Consider the following 19,090-nt stretch of genomic DNA (forward strand, 5'->3'; position numbering starts at 1 on the left):
TTTGCAAACTAGTTGAATTAATTTACTTGCTGCTGCCTCTTTCCTCAAATCTCAAAGCACAGATAACAGCTTAATTAGTTTCATATATACTTCCTTCCTGTTCATACATTTGTCATACAACTATTTATATCATCTGCAGTTTCTGCTTCAAATCCCCAATTCAACACTTTCCTTTTTAGGGTTTTGTTGAAAATATTTGAGTAAGGAAAGCCCAAAACTTTGAGCCTTTCATTTTTTTGCCCTATTTTGATTATTTTTTATTATTACAAAAGAGGATTTCGAACTCTAGATCTCTAGCCTATTAATTTCTACTTAGCACTCTACCCACTTTTGCTATTGGGCTAACTCCTGTGGCTTTTTCATTTTGATTTTTACCTACTATTTTTTTGCTTATACTGGAGTTAAAAACAGCAGACTACCAGCTTTCAGCAATATATAATTTTGTTTCCACAATTTACCCTTTAGTATTCTTCTGTACACATTTCTACCAACTTATATTTACTGTACAATATTCAAATCCAACAAAAGGGAAAGTTTTCTCTCCACTTACCCTAATTTTTCCTTCCAATAATTACTTGCTCAGGCTTGAGTAATTCATGGAGTTGAAAAACCTACTTGAAGATCAAATGCCTACGCCTTTGTGGTTCTTCAGATTCCCACGGCCATTGTTGCTTTTTCTTGCTCCATTCCTTGTATTGGTTGGATTAATGGGGTTTGGATTCCTCTCCATCTTCCTAACATCTATGGTGCTGATTTTCTCGACTGTTGTTTTCACATATTCCAAGCAAAAACCACTTCATCTGGTTGAGAATAAGTTAGCTGAAGAAAAAATGTTCATTCCTTGCTTGGAAGAAGTATCAAAACATCAAAGTGCTTCCCCACAAGAGAAGGATGCTCCAGAAGCACCACTGAGCTCACCAGATTTGATATCAGAAAGTGAATGCGTTGATCACCTATCAACCAGTGATGATTCTGAATTAGTAGGCTGGTCGTTTGGAGAAAATGTGACTCGGAGCCCCGATTTCTCAGACGGCTCAATTTCCGACGAGGATAGCCTCATCGAAATAGCCCTCCCGGGCGGATACTATGTCGATCACCAGGAGCATGACTCAGTGTTTAACCTGCAGCAGAAAATGCCAGGTTTGTCACACCAGTCCATTTTTAAGCAGCATACTCTATTGGAGCTCTTGGCTGAGATCAATGAGATGAATGAGGAAGAAAATTTGTTCGAAATCGACTTATCCATGGGATCCATCAAGTGTTCAAGGTTTGAGATTGAAGCTTGAGAGTTGCCTTTTTTTTTTTGTCAATTTTATGACCATTTTTTTGTTTTTGATCCTCCATGGATTTGGTTGAAGATAAAGCTTAAAATTAGCATTCTGCTTATGTGCAATTGGCCACTTAGTGTTATATTGTTGTGCACAGTAGGCTGCTTCTGCTTTTTGACAAGCTTTGGATTCCCATCAAAGCACTTGTACTATGGCCCTTTTCTTTTCTCCTAATGCACACTAGTTAAAGTATTAAAAGTTTAATTGAAGGTTAAAAACATTTTATTTTGCTGGAATTCCCCTTGCTTTTCCTTTTCTTCTCAGCTTCTTTTTGCTGTCTCTGACTCTCTATGGCATCACTGGTCACCATTTTAGATCTCCTTTGATTGCTTTTGTGGATTCTGGAGGACAATATTTTCAGGATGAAGATTAATATCCTTTTGTTAAATCAATATAAATATACGTTAACTAGATATTGAGTTGACTATTAGCATCTATGCAATTACTGCATCAACAATTATCAATTATAAACTGGATCAGATCTTCAGACTAAGTATTATGAACTTGATCAGATCTTCAGACTAAGTATACTATATTATTATTGTGAACACAAGTATATTTGACAAGGTCTAGTTCTTAGTTGCCACGAGTTGAAGTCGTTATTACGGACATCGAAATATCGGTGAAATAAACATTCACTAACACATTAAGTTTTGACATGTCAGGGCTTACGTGACATGCACCATGTGTTTCACAAATCGTACATGGCACATAACTCATCAAAATTGGACAAGTTATCAAAAGAGACACGTGTCAACACTTGACGGAAATGAATTCATTGATTTTAATTTAAATTAAACAAAATTAATTTAAATCAAATGAAAATACCAAATTGGGGAAGATTGATTTATTTGATTAAATAAAATATTAATTGATGGAGTCAAATCACGAAACAAGCCACAAATCAAGTCTTGGTTCTTTTGTCAATTAATCAAGTCCACAATCAAGGTTAATTAATCAAGACTTGGAAAGCCTATGAATACGATGCTCCAAGACAAAGAAAAGGTCAGAAATTCATCCAAACGCCCAGACGCTCGAACTCCTAAACTTCCAAATTCCAAACACTCAGGACTCTAAAAACCTATGCTTTCTTTGTCACATCGGTGAAGAACCATCAAGCATCACTACACGTGCCAGTTTTTCCATGTCACAAGCCAAACCCTTGCGGCATCCATTTGTTCGAGATCAAGTCATTGCGACGCTTGGATCAACAATCCTACACATACATCCTACGAACCCGGAGATCGAATCAGAGGATCAAAGTTGTAACAGAGATTGTAACCCTACATTTATATTAATACAAAAACATTATTTTGTATCCGTGTTCTTGTTTGATTTGTTGCATGAATTTCTCGTTTATAGTTATTTTTGAGAGATATTATGATGGAAAAAGGGATCTTGCATATGCTTATAAGTAATTGGGCTACTCCCCATATTACCAATTTGTTTTATGGTGGAAGCTCAACTTCTTCATGGTATAGGCTGTCTAATGTGTGAAGCGCAGTGGCTACATGTGCTCCACATCACCTGATTGGTGTTGTTTACGTGCTAGACTTGAAAATTTGCCACGCGTAAGAGGGCTTGTTGAGAATGAATCTCACATTAATGGGAGGATGAATCTTGCATGTGCTTATAAGTAGTTAAGCTAATCTTCGTATTGTCAATTAATTTTATGGTAAAACCTCAACTTCTCGAATAATTACATGCATCAAAATGTATATTTCTTTCTATCTATCTCTTCTCATATCAAGTATCCAAGTATAACCTCTTTTCACCTTAGTTTTAATCGTGTTTCAAGTATATTCTATGGTCATTTGTTTTTAATTTGGCACATAGTGAAGAAGAGGCATGGATGCCCATATAGCACCTTATCCAAATTGATTCCTTCTCATCTCCTGCTAAACTTAGATCAGAAGCTTTGGAGCCTTAGACCTCTTTATCCTATCCACAAATAATATTTCTAAATTTTTCCTTTGATCATATAGTAAATGTTATGCTGATGCTATTGCTATTGCTATTATTGCTATTCTTGGTAAAAACTTTGCTTTTTAATTCGCCACTGTTTTAAAAAATTATTGTTAATTTGTTAATTAAAAGCTTGTATTAGATTTTAGATCGTATAATCTTTTTATCATTCACAAATTCCTCACTGATGAGTCCATATTATACTATATATTTTACTCTAATCTTAGTATTAATTTATTGATTTTTTGGGTAGAATTTTGATACTTTGTTATATATTTTCAATGTAGGACATTCGACTTCCTCTAGAGCAAAACGTAACCAAACGGATGAATTTTGGAGTGATTCTAATTCGAGGATGTTCGTGGGTCTTTCAAGACGATTGTGTCAAAATTCCAGATTTTTCTACCAAGCCGTTGACTGTGGCAAAGAAAAGAAGACACAGTGCGCAGCTTTCCCAAATTGACGTTTTTGGACGTTTTAAGTATTTTGGAGGTATTTTGAGGAAGATTCCTTCTGAGTATTTGTAGGGGACGTCTTTAGCTTTCAAAAGAGACATTTTGGGACCAAATTGGAGTTGATTTGGTCGGTCAAAAGTGTGATTTTCTGAGAAGTCCGAATTTTAGTTCAACTAGGAAACCTTTTATTTTCTGTTTTATCATTTAATTATGTTTCCTAGTTTTATTCTAAGACCTTTTCAAGGTAGGGTTTTATTTTCTAGTAGTATAAATAAGACTTTTTAGCCATTAGAAGAAAGTGAACGTACGTGGAGAATTTAGCTAGGCTTTGACGCTTTGTATTTTCAAGGTGTTTTCTATCCTTTTTCTATTTCAATAAAATTCCTTGTGTTTTATGGTTGTTCGTAACTAATTTACGTTTGCTAAGGTGATGGCTTGAGCCTTAGCATGAATATGTAGTTTTTATTTAATTGCTTATGATATTATACATGCATACTTTGAATTATTAATCACTATGCTTTAAACTGTTTCTATATCTTAATGCTTAGCTACCATTAGGATGTTTAGATAAGTAATCAGATGCAATTTGATCGAAATACCACCGGGGAATTGAGTATTGCTTCTTGTGATTGATAGTTGTAATTTCACCTAGGATGAATACCACGTCTTAGGGGTTGCATGGTTTTTCAAAGGGTTTTCACAAAGCGTAATGAGTCATGCATGTTTATATTTGATCTGAATACCATGGACAGATTGCATGTTTGATATACGTTATAGCTTGAATACCACGAGTAGAATATGCATTAGGAAAACCTAACATTCAAAGTTGCATGGGTAATTTATAAGTAATTAGTAAATCTACATAGGATTGTTTAGAGGACGGCGGAACCCTAGGCTTTTACAATTTGGTTTTCAAAACGTTTTCCTTTGTCTTCTTTACTTTGCTAATTTCTTTATTCATTTTAATTAAATTCGTTTTTATTATTTTTAAATTCAAAATCAACCTCTTCCAATCTTTGTTTTCAAATAGTTAATTAAGAATTAGTTTAAGCATAAATTATTCATTCAATCCCTGTGAAAAATGACATTGCTTGAGCCGTTTATACTACAACTACCCTGTTCTCTTGCAAGTATTTTTAAGTGTTTTTATTCTTATTTTTGCAGGCTATAGAAATACCTATCACTCACATACTCTAATGCTTTTAACATTTTATTATGAGAATGTGTTGATTTTGGTGCCATAGTCGAGCTCAAAAGATGACGATATTTGATCGTAATGAAAAACCAACTGGTTAAAAGAAGATATGAGACCATCTTTAACATTTTAACAAGTACAACTCGATTAGATGTTAAATCAGATTTGGATAAAACATAAACACGTATTCAATAATAACATAGTTGAGAAACCATTGAAAATAAGAATTTTTCGTGCATAAAAATAAATGATATATCGTCATTTAATATTACGGTAATTGTATCTTGTAAATGAGAAGTTTTAGGTTCAAGTCTTACCAAAGACGAATTTGAATTACATTATTACTAGTCTATTGTGAGGCTAAGTTCACATCTTTTTCTTTAGTGTAGATAATATCATTTTATTCAAAAATAAGAAATAAAAAATTGTCCATATATTTTGTTGGAAAAGATGACATCTACACATTAGCCACGACTTTCACTAACGGCTAAGGCAAGACTACGTCTGCGATCAGGTAGATTCAACGCTATAAATTTTACTCACTTTTCAATTTGTTGGACTCACAATCGTTGATTCGTATGGACTATAGACAAATGGAAAGGGATGCAATATTAGAAGGGGTGTTGTTTGATATGGACTGTATAGCTATGGATTTTCACTTTGTAAAGTTGGGGTTTGTTCCGCCGGATGGAAACTTTGCTTTTCATGAGGTGATTTCATTTGCTACCAAGCATGGTGGCAAACTCCTTTGGGATGAGATTGGCCGGAATTTTTTTTTTAATATTCTGGCAACTGAAGTAAACTTTGTTACTCGGCTTTAATAAATTTCTATTTTTTTTGACAAACACAAACCAAAAAAAAAAAAAAAAAAAGTTCGACTCGGCTACAGCCTGGAGTTAAAGGCGCAGCGGCCGGCTGAAGAATCTCAAAACAGACAGTGGCTTACGTGTCAATTTCACATCCGTCCAGATCACAGTCCCACGCCCTAATCCAACAACCCAAAAACCCCCCACCTAACCCACAACTTATCAAGAAACAAACGGTACAAAAATATCCACGTGTCGCGGCGGATGCGTTATTACACCGCCAGATCGAACGGACACCAGCGTCTGTCTGTCTGTCTGTCTCTCTCTCTCTCTCTCGCGCCTCGCCCCGACGACGAAGCCCTCCGAAACTGCCGGAATGGCCGATTCGGACAACGACTCCGGAGGTCCCAACGACAGAAGCCAAGCTCAGAGCGGAGAGCTGTCGGCGCGTGAGCAGGACCGCTTCCTTCCGATCGCGAACGTGAGCCGGATCATGAAGAAGGCGCTGCCGGCGAACGCGAAGATATCGAAGGACGCGAAGGAGACGGTGCAGGAGTGCGTGTCGGAGTTCATCAGCTTCGTCACCGGAGAGGCCTCCGACAAGTGCCAGAGGGAGAAGAGGAAGACGATCAACGGCGACGATTTGCTATGGGCGATGACGACGTTGGGGTTCGAGGAGTACGTGGAGCCGCTCAAGATTTATTTGCAAAAGTATCGGGAGATGGAGGGTGAGAAGAGCACTATGGGCGGCGGTGGCAGAGAGAAAGATAGTAGCAGCGGAGGCGGCGGTGCGGCCTCTGGTGGTGGCGGAGGCGGCGGTATCAGCTCTGGGATAAGTGGGGGTGGGTATAACGGGGGGTATGGTGGAATGGTGATGATGGGTCATCATAACCATCATCAGGGACACGTGAGGGGTTCTGGTGGAGGGTATCAGCAGAACCATATGGCTATGGGAGGTGGAGGGGGTAGGAAGAGTGGTGGTTCGAGTGGTGGTGGTAACGGTGGAGCTTCAGTCGTGAGGTGACTACTCTCGTGTCAAAGGCAGGTGCTTTTCTTGGTGGAGTTAATTAATTAATAAGTATGCTGATGATAATTACTAATTAGTGTTAATCTTAATTTAGATGGTCAACTTTTTTGTGTGTTTTATTATATACATGCAGAGAGACTTTCATAGAACAATTGCATCAACACTATAACGTTCCAAATCACTAATGACTATGAACTCGTTCCATCTAAGTCATCGTCCTACTTGCATGTAATTGTAATTGTGCATGTAAGTGTAATTGTGGGAAAGGAAGATTATAGAGCTAAGTACAAATGTATTTACCTAAAGCTAATTGAGAGAGAGAGAAGAAAAGGTGTGTGTTTGTAATTGTAATATTGTATCATGTGGGGAGCTGAGCTTCTTTAATTTCATTGTTTTCATAAAACACAATTTAGTTGTAGGATATTTGGTTGGTTCTAAAGTCTAATCTGTTTTATAATTAAAATCCATTTCATGGGATTTGTTTGCATGGAAATGGCTTTGTATTTGTGTTCCGTAGAGGAAAGGCTACTTTGAACAATGACCCAAATACTAGGCACTCTGTGTACCAAATATAGAAACATCCTATATATGTACTTGTTTCCACAATTGAGTATTTCGTGGCTGTCCAAAGACATAGCGTCTCCTTCACACTTACTTGCACAATTGTCTTTCCTGAACGATACCTTCACCAAAACCCATGTGGAGTATGTTGAGAATGAATCTCATGTTGATGGCAGAAGGGACACTGCATAGCTTATAAGTAAGTTGAGTTACTGCTCATATTATTACTTGATTTTCTGTTAAAACCTCAACTTTCTTCAAAATGTGACTATATGCAATTTAGGATGACTTGCATATAACTCAAGTAATGGACGCTTGTCCTCGCCTATTTACGAAAAATTCAACTATATTTCAAAGTATCTATAGAATACCCTGGGCATACTAGAAAGTCCTGCCTATATATATTGTTTTCAATGGATCCTTGTGCCTTGGTTGTGCTTCTATTGTTGAGACATGTCGAGCCCTGGTAGTAGTGCTTCTAAGTCATTCGTTCCGTCCATCATGCTAACTAGTAGTGATAGATGAATTGGGTTTTCAAGAGGGTGTAGTCAAATTCGGATTTGAAAGGATTTTAAATCTTTTTTTAAGAGGTAGATTTTGTTAAGATTTGTAGAATCTGGATTTCATTTCAGGATTCTGATGGATTTCTTTTGTGGAGTTTGATCGGTTTTTTATATTTTTGCCCTTTTTTCACACAAAAAACAAAACAATAAAATAATAATTGAACGTCAAACTGCTACCAATCCCTGCGTGACGTCTCATCAACAAGAGAGGAAGGAAAGACCGAATCAGAAAAAGCAAAAGTGTTTCCCATGTTTATGCAGAAGCCAAACAAGCAGAAGCTCTAAATGCACTTCTAACTCGGTAATTGATATGCATCCAAACTTCCAAAGTCCAAATGCTCATTAGACAAGACGGCTCCCGACCGAAAATTTGAAATATTCCTATTCTACCAGGTGATGGCGGCGTAGGAGACATCTGTTTAGAAAATTATGGAGGAGTGCAATCCGGTCGTATATATGCTCATTGGACCAACGCAGTAAAATTTTATAAAAATTTTAAGGGAGACTGGAGAGATCGCGGTGGTGCTGCTGGGAGGAGGGGTGACGAGTGGATGTGGGTTAGGTGATGGTGGCTGATGTGGACAACCGCCGATAAGGTTGGGTGGGAGAATTTGAGATTCCAATGAAGTATTTGGGGAAGGGTGGACTTAACTAAAATTCACCAAAATCCACAATCTAACGAAATCTCATCAAATCTGCAACTTTAACTACACCTAAATTTGTATGCACTTGCTTAAAGTCCACCAAATTCCTGTTTGGCTACAGATGGGTTTACATGGACTTTAAAAAAGGTAATGCAAGTAGACTAACTTTTTAAGGAAAATTAATGAAAAAGTTTTGAAAACTTTGAGTTTTAACGATAAGGACAAAATAAAAGGTAAAGTGAATAGTACCCAGTTTGATTTTTTTGTGTAAAAATGTGGTTTTTCGTGAAGGTGAACAGTACCGCGGGCTTTTCGTTAAAACTCCCAACTTTTTAAGGTAATGTTAAGTAAACCAAATCTTTAACTAAATTTACAAACCAACTGATGTGTCATAAACAGTGGCAGAGCTAGAAATTCATGCCAGGAGGGGCCTGAAAGAAATTAGAAAAAAAATTAGTAATATCATGGAAAATTTGAATCAAACAAGAGTGATGGAGCTTTAAAATTTGTATGAAAAAAAATTAGTATTGAGAGATGTCATAGTAAATAGAACTTGTGTTGACATCTAATGCAACATTGATAATAACGTTATAACTAGTTGTTTAGGCCCAAAATATTGGTTTGGGCCGAGATTTATTCTCGGCCCGGAAGGCCTTACAAAAAGGTTATCGTGGATCGTTTAGTTCATGGGCTTTCCAACCTAGGTCGGTCAAGTCATGCTGCGAGATGAGTAACTGAATCTTGGCGCAATAAGGAGTCTCGGCAAGATATAGATATTGATAACCTGGAAGTGAATCTGGCTTGATAAAGGACTGGGTTCAAAGTTATAGTGAAAATAGGACTGGTCGAGATGGTGTTTGATTAGAAGAAGAAATCCTAATCCGAGTACGGTTCTAACTTGATCTAGAAAGTACCTGATGCTATAAATAGAGAGGGTTGTGCATTGTTCAAACCCCCTCAAATTCAACACACAACTGCCCTGCGTAAATTTTCCCAACAACTTTGAGATTTTTTCCTTTTCTTTTTTCGCTGACACACCTTCAGTTTGGATAAACAGCACTGTGAAGGCAACCGGTGATATCTTCAGTCGGCATAGATAGCATTGTCACCGTAGAACCAGCCGGTCTCGCAGCATCTTCAGTCGGCATAGATAGCACTGCGTCGAGGGTGACTGGTTATCTATCCAAGTCTCGGTCGAAAAGTATTCCCGAATCCTTATTGGTCGAGGTCATTTCATTAGCCTTCTTGGCGAAGTGAGGTGTTACAGTTTATTAGGCTCGGCACATTGCACACCGAGTTAGTTTATGATTGGATACTCTCAAGTGGGATTTAGAGTTTGGCATTCCGACGGTCGAACCACGTTTATTGTTAAGACGTATATCTGCTTCGAGTACTTGTGCCCTTACACTTTGGTGTCGATTCGGCGTGAGTTTACTCTGACAAATACCATCATTGTGACCGAATCTGACGACTACGATTTGTGAACTTCGTAATAATAGTGGCCTTATCTTCAGGTTCGAAAACCTAAGAGGCCGAGATGTGTTCTTTCCTCGGTCGCAATTGCAAGACGCAGAAGTCGATCGCGCACTCAACACAACATCAGCATATTTTTATTCCTCGGTCGAAGCTCGGTCGACGAGTTGGCACGTCCCGTATTCAACCGAATGACGTAGTTAGCTCATAGATTACTCGGCTTGCGCGCCACGTAAGCTTGGTAGTTTTTAGGGTCAACATTTTGGCATGCCTAGTGGGACCCAGTGTTAAACTACGAAGTTTATGCCAATTGAAACGCGATCGGTTAAAAAGAAAACAGCTATGGGAAAATTAACAACCGATTTGCCAATTCAGAACATGGGACAAAGTGTATCATAGGCACAGAATCCCCTTGGTGCCATGACACCTGAGTCCAATAGCGCGACTTGCCGAGAAAATGAAGTTGGTCTCGGCGGTCAGCTTTGCAGTCTAGAAATCCCTAACAAAAACACATGCGTTCTCAATGAATGGATAGTGGAAGTCTGTGATGAGGATGGTGGTGAAAGCTCTGATCCACCAACAAGATCGTTTTTTCGAAGACGACTTGACGAACAGTCTAGGGCGGTTGAACAGACATTTAGTCGAGGAATCGATAAACTGCACAACGGGATACGCAGTAACAGTGAGGTACAAAATAGATTGCTTGAGATACTGGTTAGCAAGGTCTGTGACGACAGGTCATTCGATCTTTCCCGACAATTGCCACCAAGGAATAATCTGTTGCTAATAGTACAGGCCAAGCAAATTCCTACTCGGCTCAAGCCAATTGACTTAGAAAAAAAAGGAGGATCGAGTAGCAGAACAGATGGACCCGACCAGAGAGTGGAAGTAACTTTCGTCGATATAACCGAGGTCCAGCGGATGATTGATTCGGCCATGAAAAAGGGGCCGAAGTTCCCTAAATTCATCCATCCATATCCAGCTTACGTGGAACGGTTCGAATATCCTAAAGGTTTCAAAATTCCAGATTTTAGTCTTTTCGCTAGAGAATCGTTTTTATCCTCGTTAGAACATGTGGCTCGTTTCACCGCGCTATGTGGAGATGTCAACAATGATTTTCACAAGCTGCGACTGTTTAACTTTTCATTGACAGGTTCAGCATTTGCTTGGTATATCAACCTTCCACCTAATTACATCCAAAGCTGGGAGGAATTGGTCGAGAGATTTCACGAGCAATTTTATCGGCCAGGGATGGAAATGTCAGTTTCTTCGTTAGCAAGGATGGCTTAAGCAGCTGATGAGTCACCAATTGATTATCTTACCAGATTTAAATCGGCCAGGAATTGGTGCCGAGTACCTTTCCTTGAAGTCAAGTTTGTTAGACTTGCTTTGAACGGACTCGATGTAGAATACAAAAAGAAATTTTTGAGGGAAAACTTTCGGGATATGTATGAATTAGCCCAGCATGTCGAGCAATATGGCTATTTGCTCCGAGAAGAGAAGATGTCGAAACCCCCCATCTCAAGGGACGATTTACAAAAACCCTACGGTCAATTACGCGTCAACCAAATGTGAGGAATCTTATTACATCAGCGTGGATGCGGCCAAGATAGTAATAGATAAACCATACGTGTGCAAGGCATTGACTCAAATTAATTCTAAGGAGGTTAAAACCCGCTCGGCCACTGAAGAAACAGCAAAAACATCAAAAGTTTATACCTTTGATATCACAAAGGCCGAAGCAATTTTTGATCAATTGCTATCAACGAAGATCATTAAACTTCAGCCAGGGCATAATATTCCCAAGGCCGAAGAACTTAAAGGAATGACATATTGCAAATACCATAACTCGACAAAGCATGCAACAAACAATTGTGTCATATTTCGTGGTGATATCCAAAGTTGAATTGACAAAGGCAAGTTAAATTTTCTTGAAAAACGCATGACAGTTAACACGGATCCATTCACTTCAGCGACAGTCGGCATGGTAGACGCCCGTTTGCCTTAGAGCAAAGGAAAAGAGAAGGTCGAATTTGCCCTAATACAACACATCCGAAAGCAAAGCTCCCAGCCTCGACTCAAGATCGACCTATTTTCCAATGCACCACTTACCAAGCTCTCAGGACCAGCCATAGTTGAACCAATGTCAAACTACAACGACGAAGAAAATGGCGGGCTAATAGTACCACATATCCTAAAGAAAGGTTCCCAACCTCGACTCAAGATCGACTTGTTTTCTAATGCACCACCCACAGAACTTTCAGGACCTGCCATAGTCGAGTCCATGTCAGACTCCAGCGAAGATGGAAATGGTGGGCCGATAGTTCTGTGTAGCAATTGTAAGGCACACATTGTATTAACCGAGCCTAAGAGGAAACTACCTCCGATGCAGATGTCGACATCACAACACTAATCGATAATTACAGCAAAACCTTCAAAGGAACCTAGTGAAGGCCAGTGCTAGAAAGTATTCGACAGGCTCGGCTCAAGCAAATAGACAGATGGTCCTACATCGATCAGACGACGCCTTGATTTTGACGCATCATTTTACAACGAGGATTATTATTCCCGCAATTCCAGTAGTTCGAGCTCATCAGCAAATCAAAAAACCTTCAGGCCACCTGAACCACGTGACTAACGTTGGTATAGCTACAATTCTCCCACCAGCATGTATACCGCGCTCTCTAAATCTCAGAAACTTCGACGTCAGCGTATAGATTGCTTGGCTCGACGGCAAGCGGCCCAACCTGTTTCAACCACTAAATGGCAGCCAAAAGAGACTGCAGGAAGCGGAGATGATCGGCCAACCCCAACAATCATGGCTGAATTACAAGGGCAGAAGGAAACTAATCGGGACTTTGAAACTACCATTGAAGCAGTCGAGAAGCGAATTAAACTTCTTCTTTGGCCAGGGGAAATAAAAGATCGTTTTGAGCAATTTAAGAAAGAGGCCGAAAGCCAACTGCCCCCGTTACCTTTGAAAGAACCACTAATCAGAGTTAGGATGAATCTGCACCTCCCATTCATCAGCGAATCATTAGAATATATGAAAGAGTTTCACAAGAAATATTCCGCCAATGACTTGTATGGGTTGCCCAAGGCCTTCTAAGAAGCTCTTGACCTGGCATTAACTTGCCCCGATGCTGAGCAGATCATCTAAAAACCACCGATCCAACAATAAAAGCTAGATTCCAGCACATTCGAGAGGCTAGGGTTCTTGGCTTCGAGGTCGACCCATACACGGATATTGACACAGCCGAACTCTCTTTTTCTCTTGAAGACCTTCAACACCTTCGATATCACTTCGAAGTTTTTTCGGCTGTCTCCTTGTTCGGTTTAACGGTCGATGAGACGGAGCAGGTGGCACTTCTGGACGCTTACTTGGACACCAGGAATGCCCGTATCGCCTAAAGTCCGACACCAGATGCATGCAAGCCTGAGGATGACAATCAACAGGATACAACGTCAGATTGTGTGGCACAAGCACCTGAATATGTTAAGACACACAGCGAGCCGGCCGTGAATACTCCAACACACGATGATACAGTCCTCACCACTCCGGAAGATGACGACCAAGATCTAATGGGCCCTTCAGTCCTTGAAAATATGGAAATCAGCATGGTCCATGTTCTTCTTGCCAAATTTCAGCTGACTACGCACCAACCAAGTTCCTTAGACGGTGATGTGGTCACCGAGGAGGCAACACAAGTTGATTTCGTCATTACTACTTAAGACGAGTCAACTAACAACGACGATAAACTTAAAACAACCTTGGATATTCTGTTTCCCCGTTCTTCCTCGACTAATCTTCAACATTTAAAACCGCTGTATGTCACGGCCCATATTGAAGGCTACCCAATCTCCAAGATTTTCGTCGATTGCGGAGCAACAATCAATATCATGCCTGTATCCGTCATGAAAGCATTACGACGATCCACTGACGAACTCATTCCTTCAGGAATAACCATAAGTAGCTTTGTCGGTGACAAGTCTTAGACTAAAGAAATACTCCCTCTAGAGGTAAACATCGCAGGTCGCAATCACATGACCATATGTTTTATCGTCTACTCCAAGACCGAATATAATGCTTTGCTTGGTAGGGATTTGATTCATCAAACGAATTGCATTCCTTCTTCTTTATACCAAGTTCTTATTTTTTGGGATGGTAAATCGGTCGTGGTCCACCCAGCTGATACTCAGCCGTTTGAAACCAACATGATTTAGGCCCGCTATTATGATGATCACGTCGGCTATATTACCCTACAAGGTTTTAATGAAGATGGACGGCCAACTCGGATCTTAGTCCAAAAAGCCATCGAGGTTGGTGCCGAGACTGTCCACCAGGATTCGGTGAGACTCGGTTTGGCCAATTTACTCCCCACCACTGATGATTGACATCAAAAGCGAGAGGCGTCGGGCCATAGTTTCATCCACGATGGAACGCCTGCTGGCCCATTGGTATGCTACTTCCAAGCACCCGCATTTGAGCATCAACTTAATCGAATTTTTGGCAGAAGAGGATAACAGCCTGGTACCATCGTTGGATAAAGTTCAAGCCACACCGACCGAGCTCGATGACAGCCGACCCTAAGTTAAGGATCCTCTAGAGGAAATAAATGTTGGAACGGCCGATGATCCTCGGCCGCTATTTATTAGTGCGTTATTACCCCATGCCATGAAAGTTGAACTTCATCAATTGCTTCACGAGTTTAAAGACTGTTTTGCTTGGAGTTATCATGAGATGCCGGGTCTCGACGTGACCCTTGTCGAACATGAATTACGTATCAAACCTAGGTGCAAGCCTGTTCGACAACCTCCTCGTCGATTCTCGACCGAAGTACATCTTGGTATAAAAGATGAAATTATTCGATTGTTAAATACCAGGTTTATCTGAACTGCTCGATACGTCGAGTGGTTAGTGAATATCGTACCAGTGCTCAAGAAAAATAGGGCTCTACGCATTTGCATTGATTTTCAAAATTTGAATCTGGCAACACCCAATGATGCATATCCCATGCCAATTTCAGATTTGTTAATCGACGCCGCGGCTAATCATCACATGCTGTCATTCATGGATGGACATGCCTGTTATAACCAGATATTTATTGCCGAGGTCGATGTTCATAAAATTGCTTTCCGTTGCCCAGGGGCACTTGGAACCTACGAGTGGGTAGTCATGCCATTCGGTCTAAAAACGCTGGTGCTACATATCAATGCGCAATCAATACCATTTTTCATGACCTGATCGGCACTACCATAGAAGTGTATATTGATGACATTATGGTCAAATAAAAAAGTCACCGAACGCATATTGATGATCTTCAACAAGCTTTCCTTCGCATGCGATGACATAACCTTAAGATGAACTCGGCCAAATGCGCATTTGGCGTGTCGGTTGGTAATTTCTTAGGTTTTCTTGTCCATCATAGCGGCATCGAGGTCGACGCGAACAAAGCTCGTGCAATTATTGACGCCCCATCACCGACGACCAAAAAACAACTCTAGTCTTTGCTCGGGAAAATAATTTTTCTTCGCTGATTCATAGCTAATTCTGCTGGCAAAATGACGGAATTCTCTATGCTTTTGAAACTTAAGGACTTAGACATGTTTGAATTGCGTGAAGACCATCGAGCGGCTTTTACGCAAATCAAGGTTGCTCTTGCGACTCCGCCTATCCTCGTACCGCCTCGACGCGATAAACCCCTTAAGCTTTACATTTCAGTGGCCGAAGAATCCATCGGTTGCCTCCTCGCACAAGATACTGACGCTGGGTGAGAACAAGCTATTTTCTATCTCAACCGACACCTCAATCCTCCAGAGATCAATTATTCACCAGTTGAGAAGCTTTGCTTGGCTTTGTTCTTCGCCGCATCAAAACTCCGACATTATATGCTCCCATCCGTCACGCAGGTCATCGCCCAGACAGATGTTATTCGATATATGCTTACTCGGCCAATAATCGAAGGTCGAATCGGGAAATTGACACTGGCACTATCAGAGTTTAGTTTGCAGTACGTCCCACAAAAAGCTGTCAAAGAACAAGCGCTTGCTGATTTCTTAGCCCACCACCCTTCTTCATATGGGTTCGAGGGCAACGATGTTGAAATCGGAATGGTGGAAGCACGTGACAATTATTAGATGATGTATTTTGATGGTTCCAGCATGTCAACATCGACCGGTGTGGGGATCGTACTCCAGTCTCCACACCAACACCGTTGGTTCTTTTCCCTTAAGTTGGATTTTTATTGTACTAATAATCAGGCCGAGTACGAAGCCCTTGTTATCAGCCTTAGCGTACTTCATGATTTGCACGCTACTTGCATCCTCGTCTTCGGGGATTCAGAGCTTGTGATTAACTAACTTAATGGAACTTTTCAGTGCATGAATTGCATTCTGACGCCCTATCACATGGTGGCCAGTTACTTGGCCAAGTCGTTCGACGGTATCATGTTCAATCATATTTTCTGTGGACGGAACACCGTCGCAGACGAACTAGCTCAGATAGTATCCGGAGCACAACTCTTGGGGGGCAAGAGTGGACCAATGATACCTGTTTTACGGTAATCGTATCCGGTTTTGGTTAATCAACAAGTCCTTTAGCAAGACCAAGTCATCCGTACACGGGTAATGTCATTACCTTCGTTGTTGGAACAGGAGGATCCTGTATATGTTTGTGCGGTCGAGATGCTACCAAACGACTGGAGAAGGCCAATTATGCAATACCTTGATAATCCCGGAGGCAAACACGACAAAAAGACAAAGGTCTATGCCACAAACTATGTCTTATACCAGAATGAGTTGTATTGAAAAGGCGAGGACGGTTTATTACTGTTATGCCTCGACCCATAAGAAGCCGCCCAAGCAATCACAGAGGTACATGAAGGAATTTGTGGAGCCTATCAATCAGGACGCAAGATGCGTTGGCTACTTCACCGACACGATTACTTTTGGCCAAGCATATTGAAAGATTGTATCGAGTATGCACGAAGATGCGTCCAGTGTCAAATTCATGGACCCATCCAAAGGGCCCCAACCGAATTACTTCATTCGGTCACCAAACCTTGGCCGTTCAAAGGATGGGCAATGGACATGATCGGCAAAATCACACCATCCTCTGGAGCAGCGAAACATGCATGGATACTCATGGCAACAGATTATTTCACTAAGTGGGTCGAAGCAAAATCATACGTCGAATTAACATCCAAGGAGGTTTGCGATTTTGTGACCAGGTTCGGCGTACCAGAAACGATCATAACTGATAATGGCACAGTTTTCACTGCCGAAAGGTTCAAAGAGTATACGGCGAGCTTAAAAATTCAGCTTGAGCAGTCCATACCATACTATCCACAAACGAATGGACAAGCCGAAACAAGTAATAAGGTTTTGATCGGTATTCTCAAAAAATTGATAAAACAAAGACCTGGCATGTAGCATTTAAAATTGAATGAAGCCTTATGGGTATACCGGACTTCACCCCGGTCGGCAACGGGGACCACCCCATATGCATTAACCTATGGACATGACGCGATGTTACCAATCGAGCTAAGTGTAAATTATTTACGCGTGATCGAGCAGAGTAGTTTGTCCAACGCCGAATACAACCAGGCCATGTTACAAGAGTTAGAAGATTTGGAAGAAGATTGGCTTGACGCTTACAACCCTCTAGTGGCACAAAAGAAAATTACCGAGCGAGCGTATAATCAAAGGGTTAAACAAAAAATGTTCAGCGAGGGGGAATTAGTTTGGCAAATTGTCTTACCCATGGGAATTAAAGACCTTAGGTTCGGTAAATGGTCACCGAATTGGGAAGGACCGTTCGTTGTCCATAAAGTCCTCGGCAATGGGGCATACCATCTTAGAGATTGAATCGATTTTATTCATAGGTTGCCAATTAATGGAAAGTTCTTAAAGAAATATTACCCAGTCACATGGGAGATGCAAGAATAAAAACTCGTTTCATTTCATTAATAAGCTGGTTTACAGTCAAATCATTTTAGGGTGATGAATGAAGAAGAGTTCCAAGAAGGGCCTTCAGCTCCAGCCACCGCACCTTGCCCATTATAACCTTGGCCTGCTGGTTCTTCTTGTCCATCTTCAGCTGCTCGACTCGCTTCGCGTTCGCCACATACTCGGTTAAACAATATTTGCCGCTCGACTCGAAGTCCTTTGCAAGCTAAGAAGCAATAGCCGACCTTCATTTTGCCAATTTGGCCATTTGACGGTCGAGGTCGGCCAAGGCTTCCCCTTTCGCCTTTAAAGTATCGATCTTCGGACGAAAAGTGTCTTGGATGGCCATGGCAGCTTTCAAATCATTATCAGCCCGAAGAGCGTTCTCGATGACACTAAAGTATTCCCAAACTCGCTCCAAGGCGAACAACGCCTGAACGACAGCCTCGATGCTTATTTGACCATCTGTTTCGAGGTCGTTTAGGCATGCACTCAATAAATCAAGACTTTTGCACTCAAGGACTTGTGATGCCGAAAGAGATAAAACTCATTGCAGCCGAACCAGAACAGCTGAATCGGCAGGTTCAGTTGTAGTAGCCAAAGGGCCAGCTGCTCCAGAAGTGCTTGACAAGAGAGCTTTAAACTCGACTTCCCATGAAGACTGCACACACAAAAATCAGTTTAAGCACAAGGAAATCATGAAAGAATATAGCAAGAAGGTTTTTGTTTTAAACCTGCCGAGAGGAGACTTCGGCCATATCTTCAGGTTCGTTGCTTGAACCTAAAAAACCTAATGGCCGAGCCCAGTGTCTTAGACTGCTTCTCAGTTCACGCGGCTGATGGAGGTTATCTACGTTCGATGGCCACTTCGGCAGCTAAGAAATATAGATAACCCTTTTCGGCGCGTAGAAATTTCGATGAAAAGAATGGGTAGGCACCTGACATTTGGTATCTTCCTGGTTTAGAGTTATTAGGCAGAAAAGTAACCAAATAAAAGCGGTAGGGGTACTTACAGGCCGAAGTGGCTTATTGCAGAGGAATGTTGAGGTTCTGGTCTTGCGGATAAACGGGTGTTTCTGCCATCGCTTCTGGCTCTACGGCAGGTCGTTTGCCACTATCAGCCGCA

The 19,090-nt window shown here is 40.9% G+C and overlaps 2 protein-coding genes across 2 annotated transcripts; both read left to right on the forward strand.

Moving 5' to 3' along the window:
* Positions 1 to 596: 596 nt before the first annotated feature.
* On the forward strand, positions 597 to 1,564 carry LOC126634393 (uncharacterized). The gene has a single exon (XM_050304902.1). It carries the CDS (start codon positions 597 to 599, stop codon positions 1,284 to 1,286), a length of 690 nt encoding a protein of 229 aa, XP_050160859.1. The 3' UTR covers positions 1,287 to 1,564.
* Positions 1,565 to 6,031: 4,467 nt separating this feature from the next.
* On the forward strand, positions 6,032 to 7,215 carry LOC126633736 (nuclear transcription factor Y subunit B-3-like). The gene has a single exon (XM_050304306.1). It carries the CDS (start codon positions 6,126 to 6,128, stop codon positions 6,771 to 6,773), a length of 648 nt encoding a protein of 215 aa, XP_050160263.1. The 5' UTR covers positions 6,032 to 6,125; the 3' UTR covers positions 6,774 to 7,215.
* Positions 7,216 to 19,090: the final 11,875 nt, after the last annotated feature.

The sequence above is a fragment of the Malus sylvestris genome, chromosome 9, assembly GCF_916048215.2.
Source record: "Malus sylvestris chromosome 9, drMalSylv7.2, whole genome shotgun sequence".
NCBI lineage: Eukaryota > Viridiplantae > Streptophyta > Magnoliopsida > Rosales > Rosaceae > Malus > Malus sylvestris.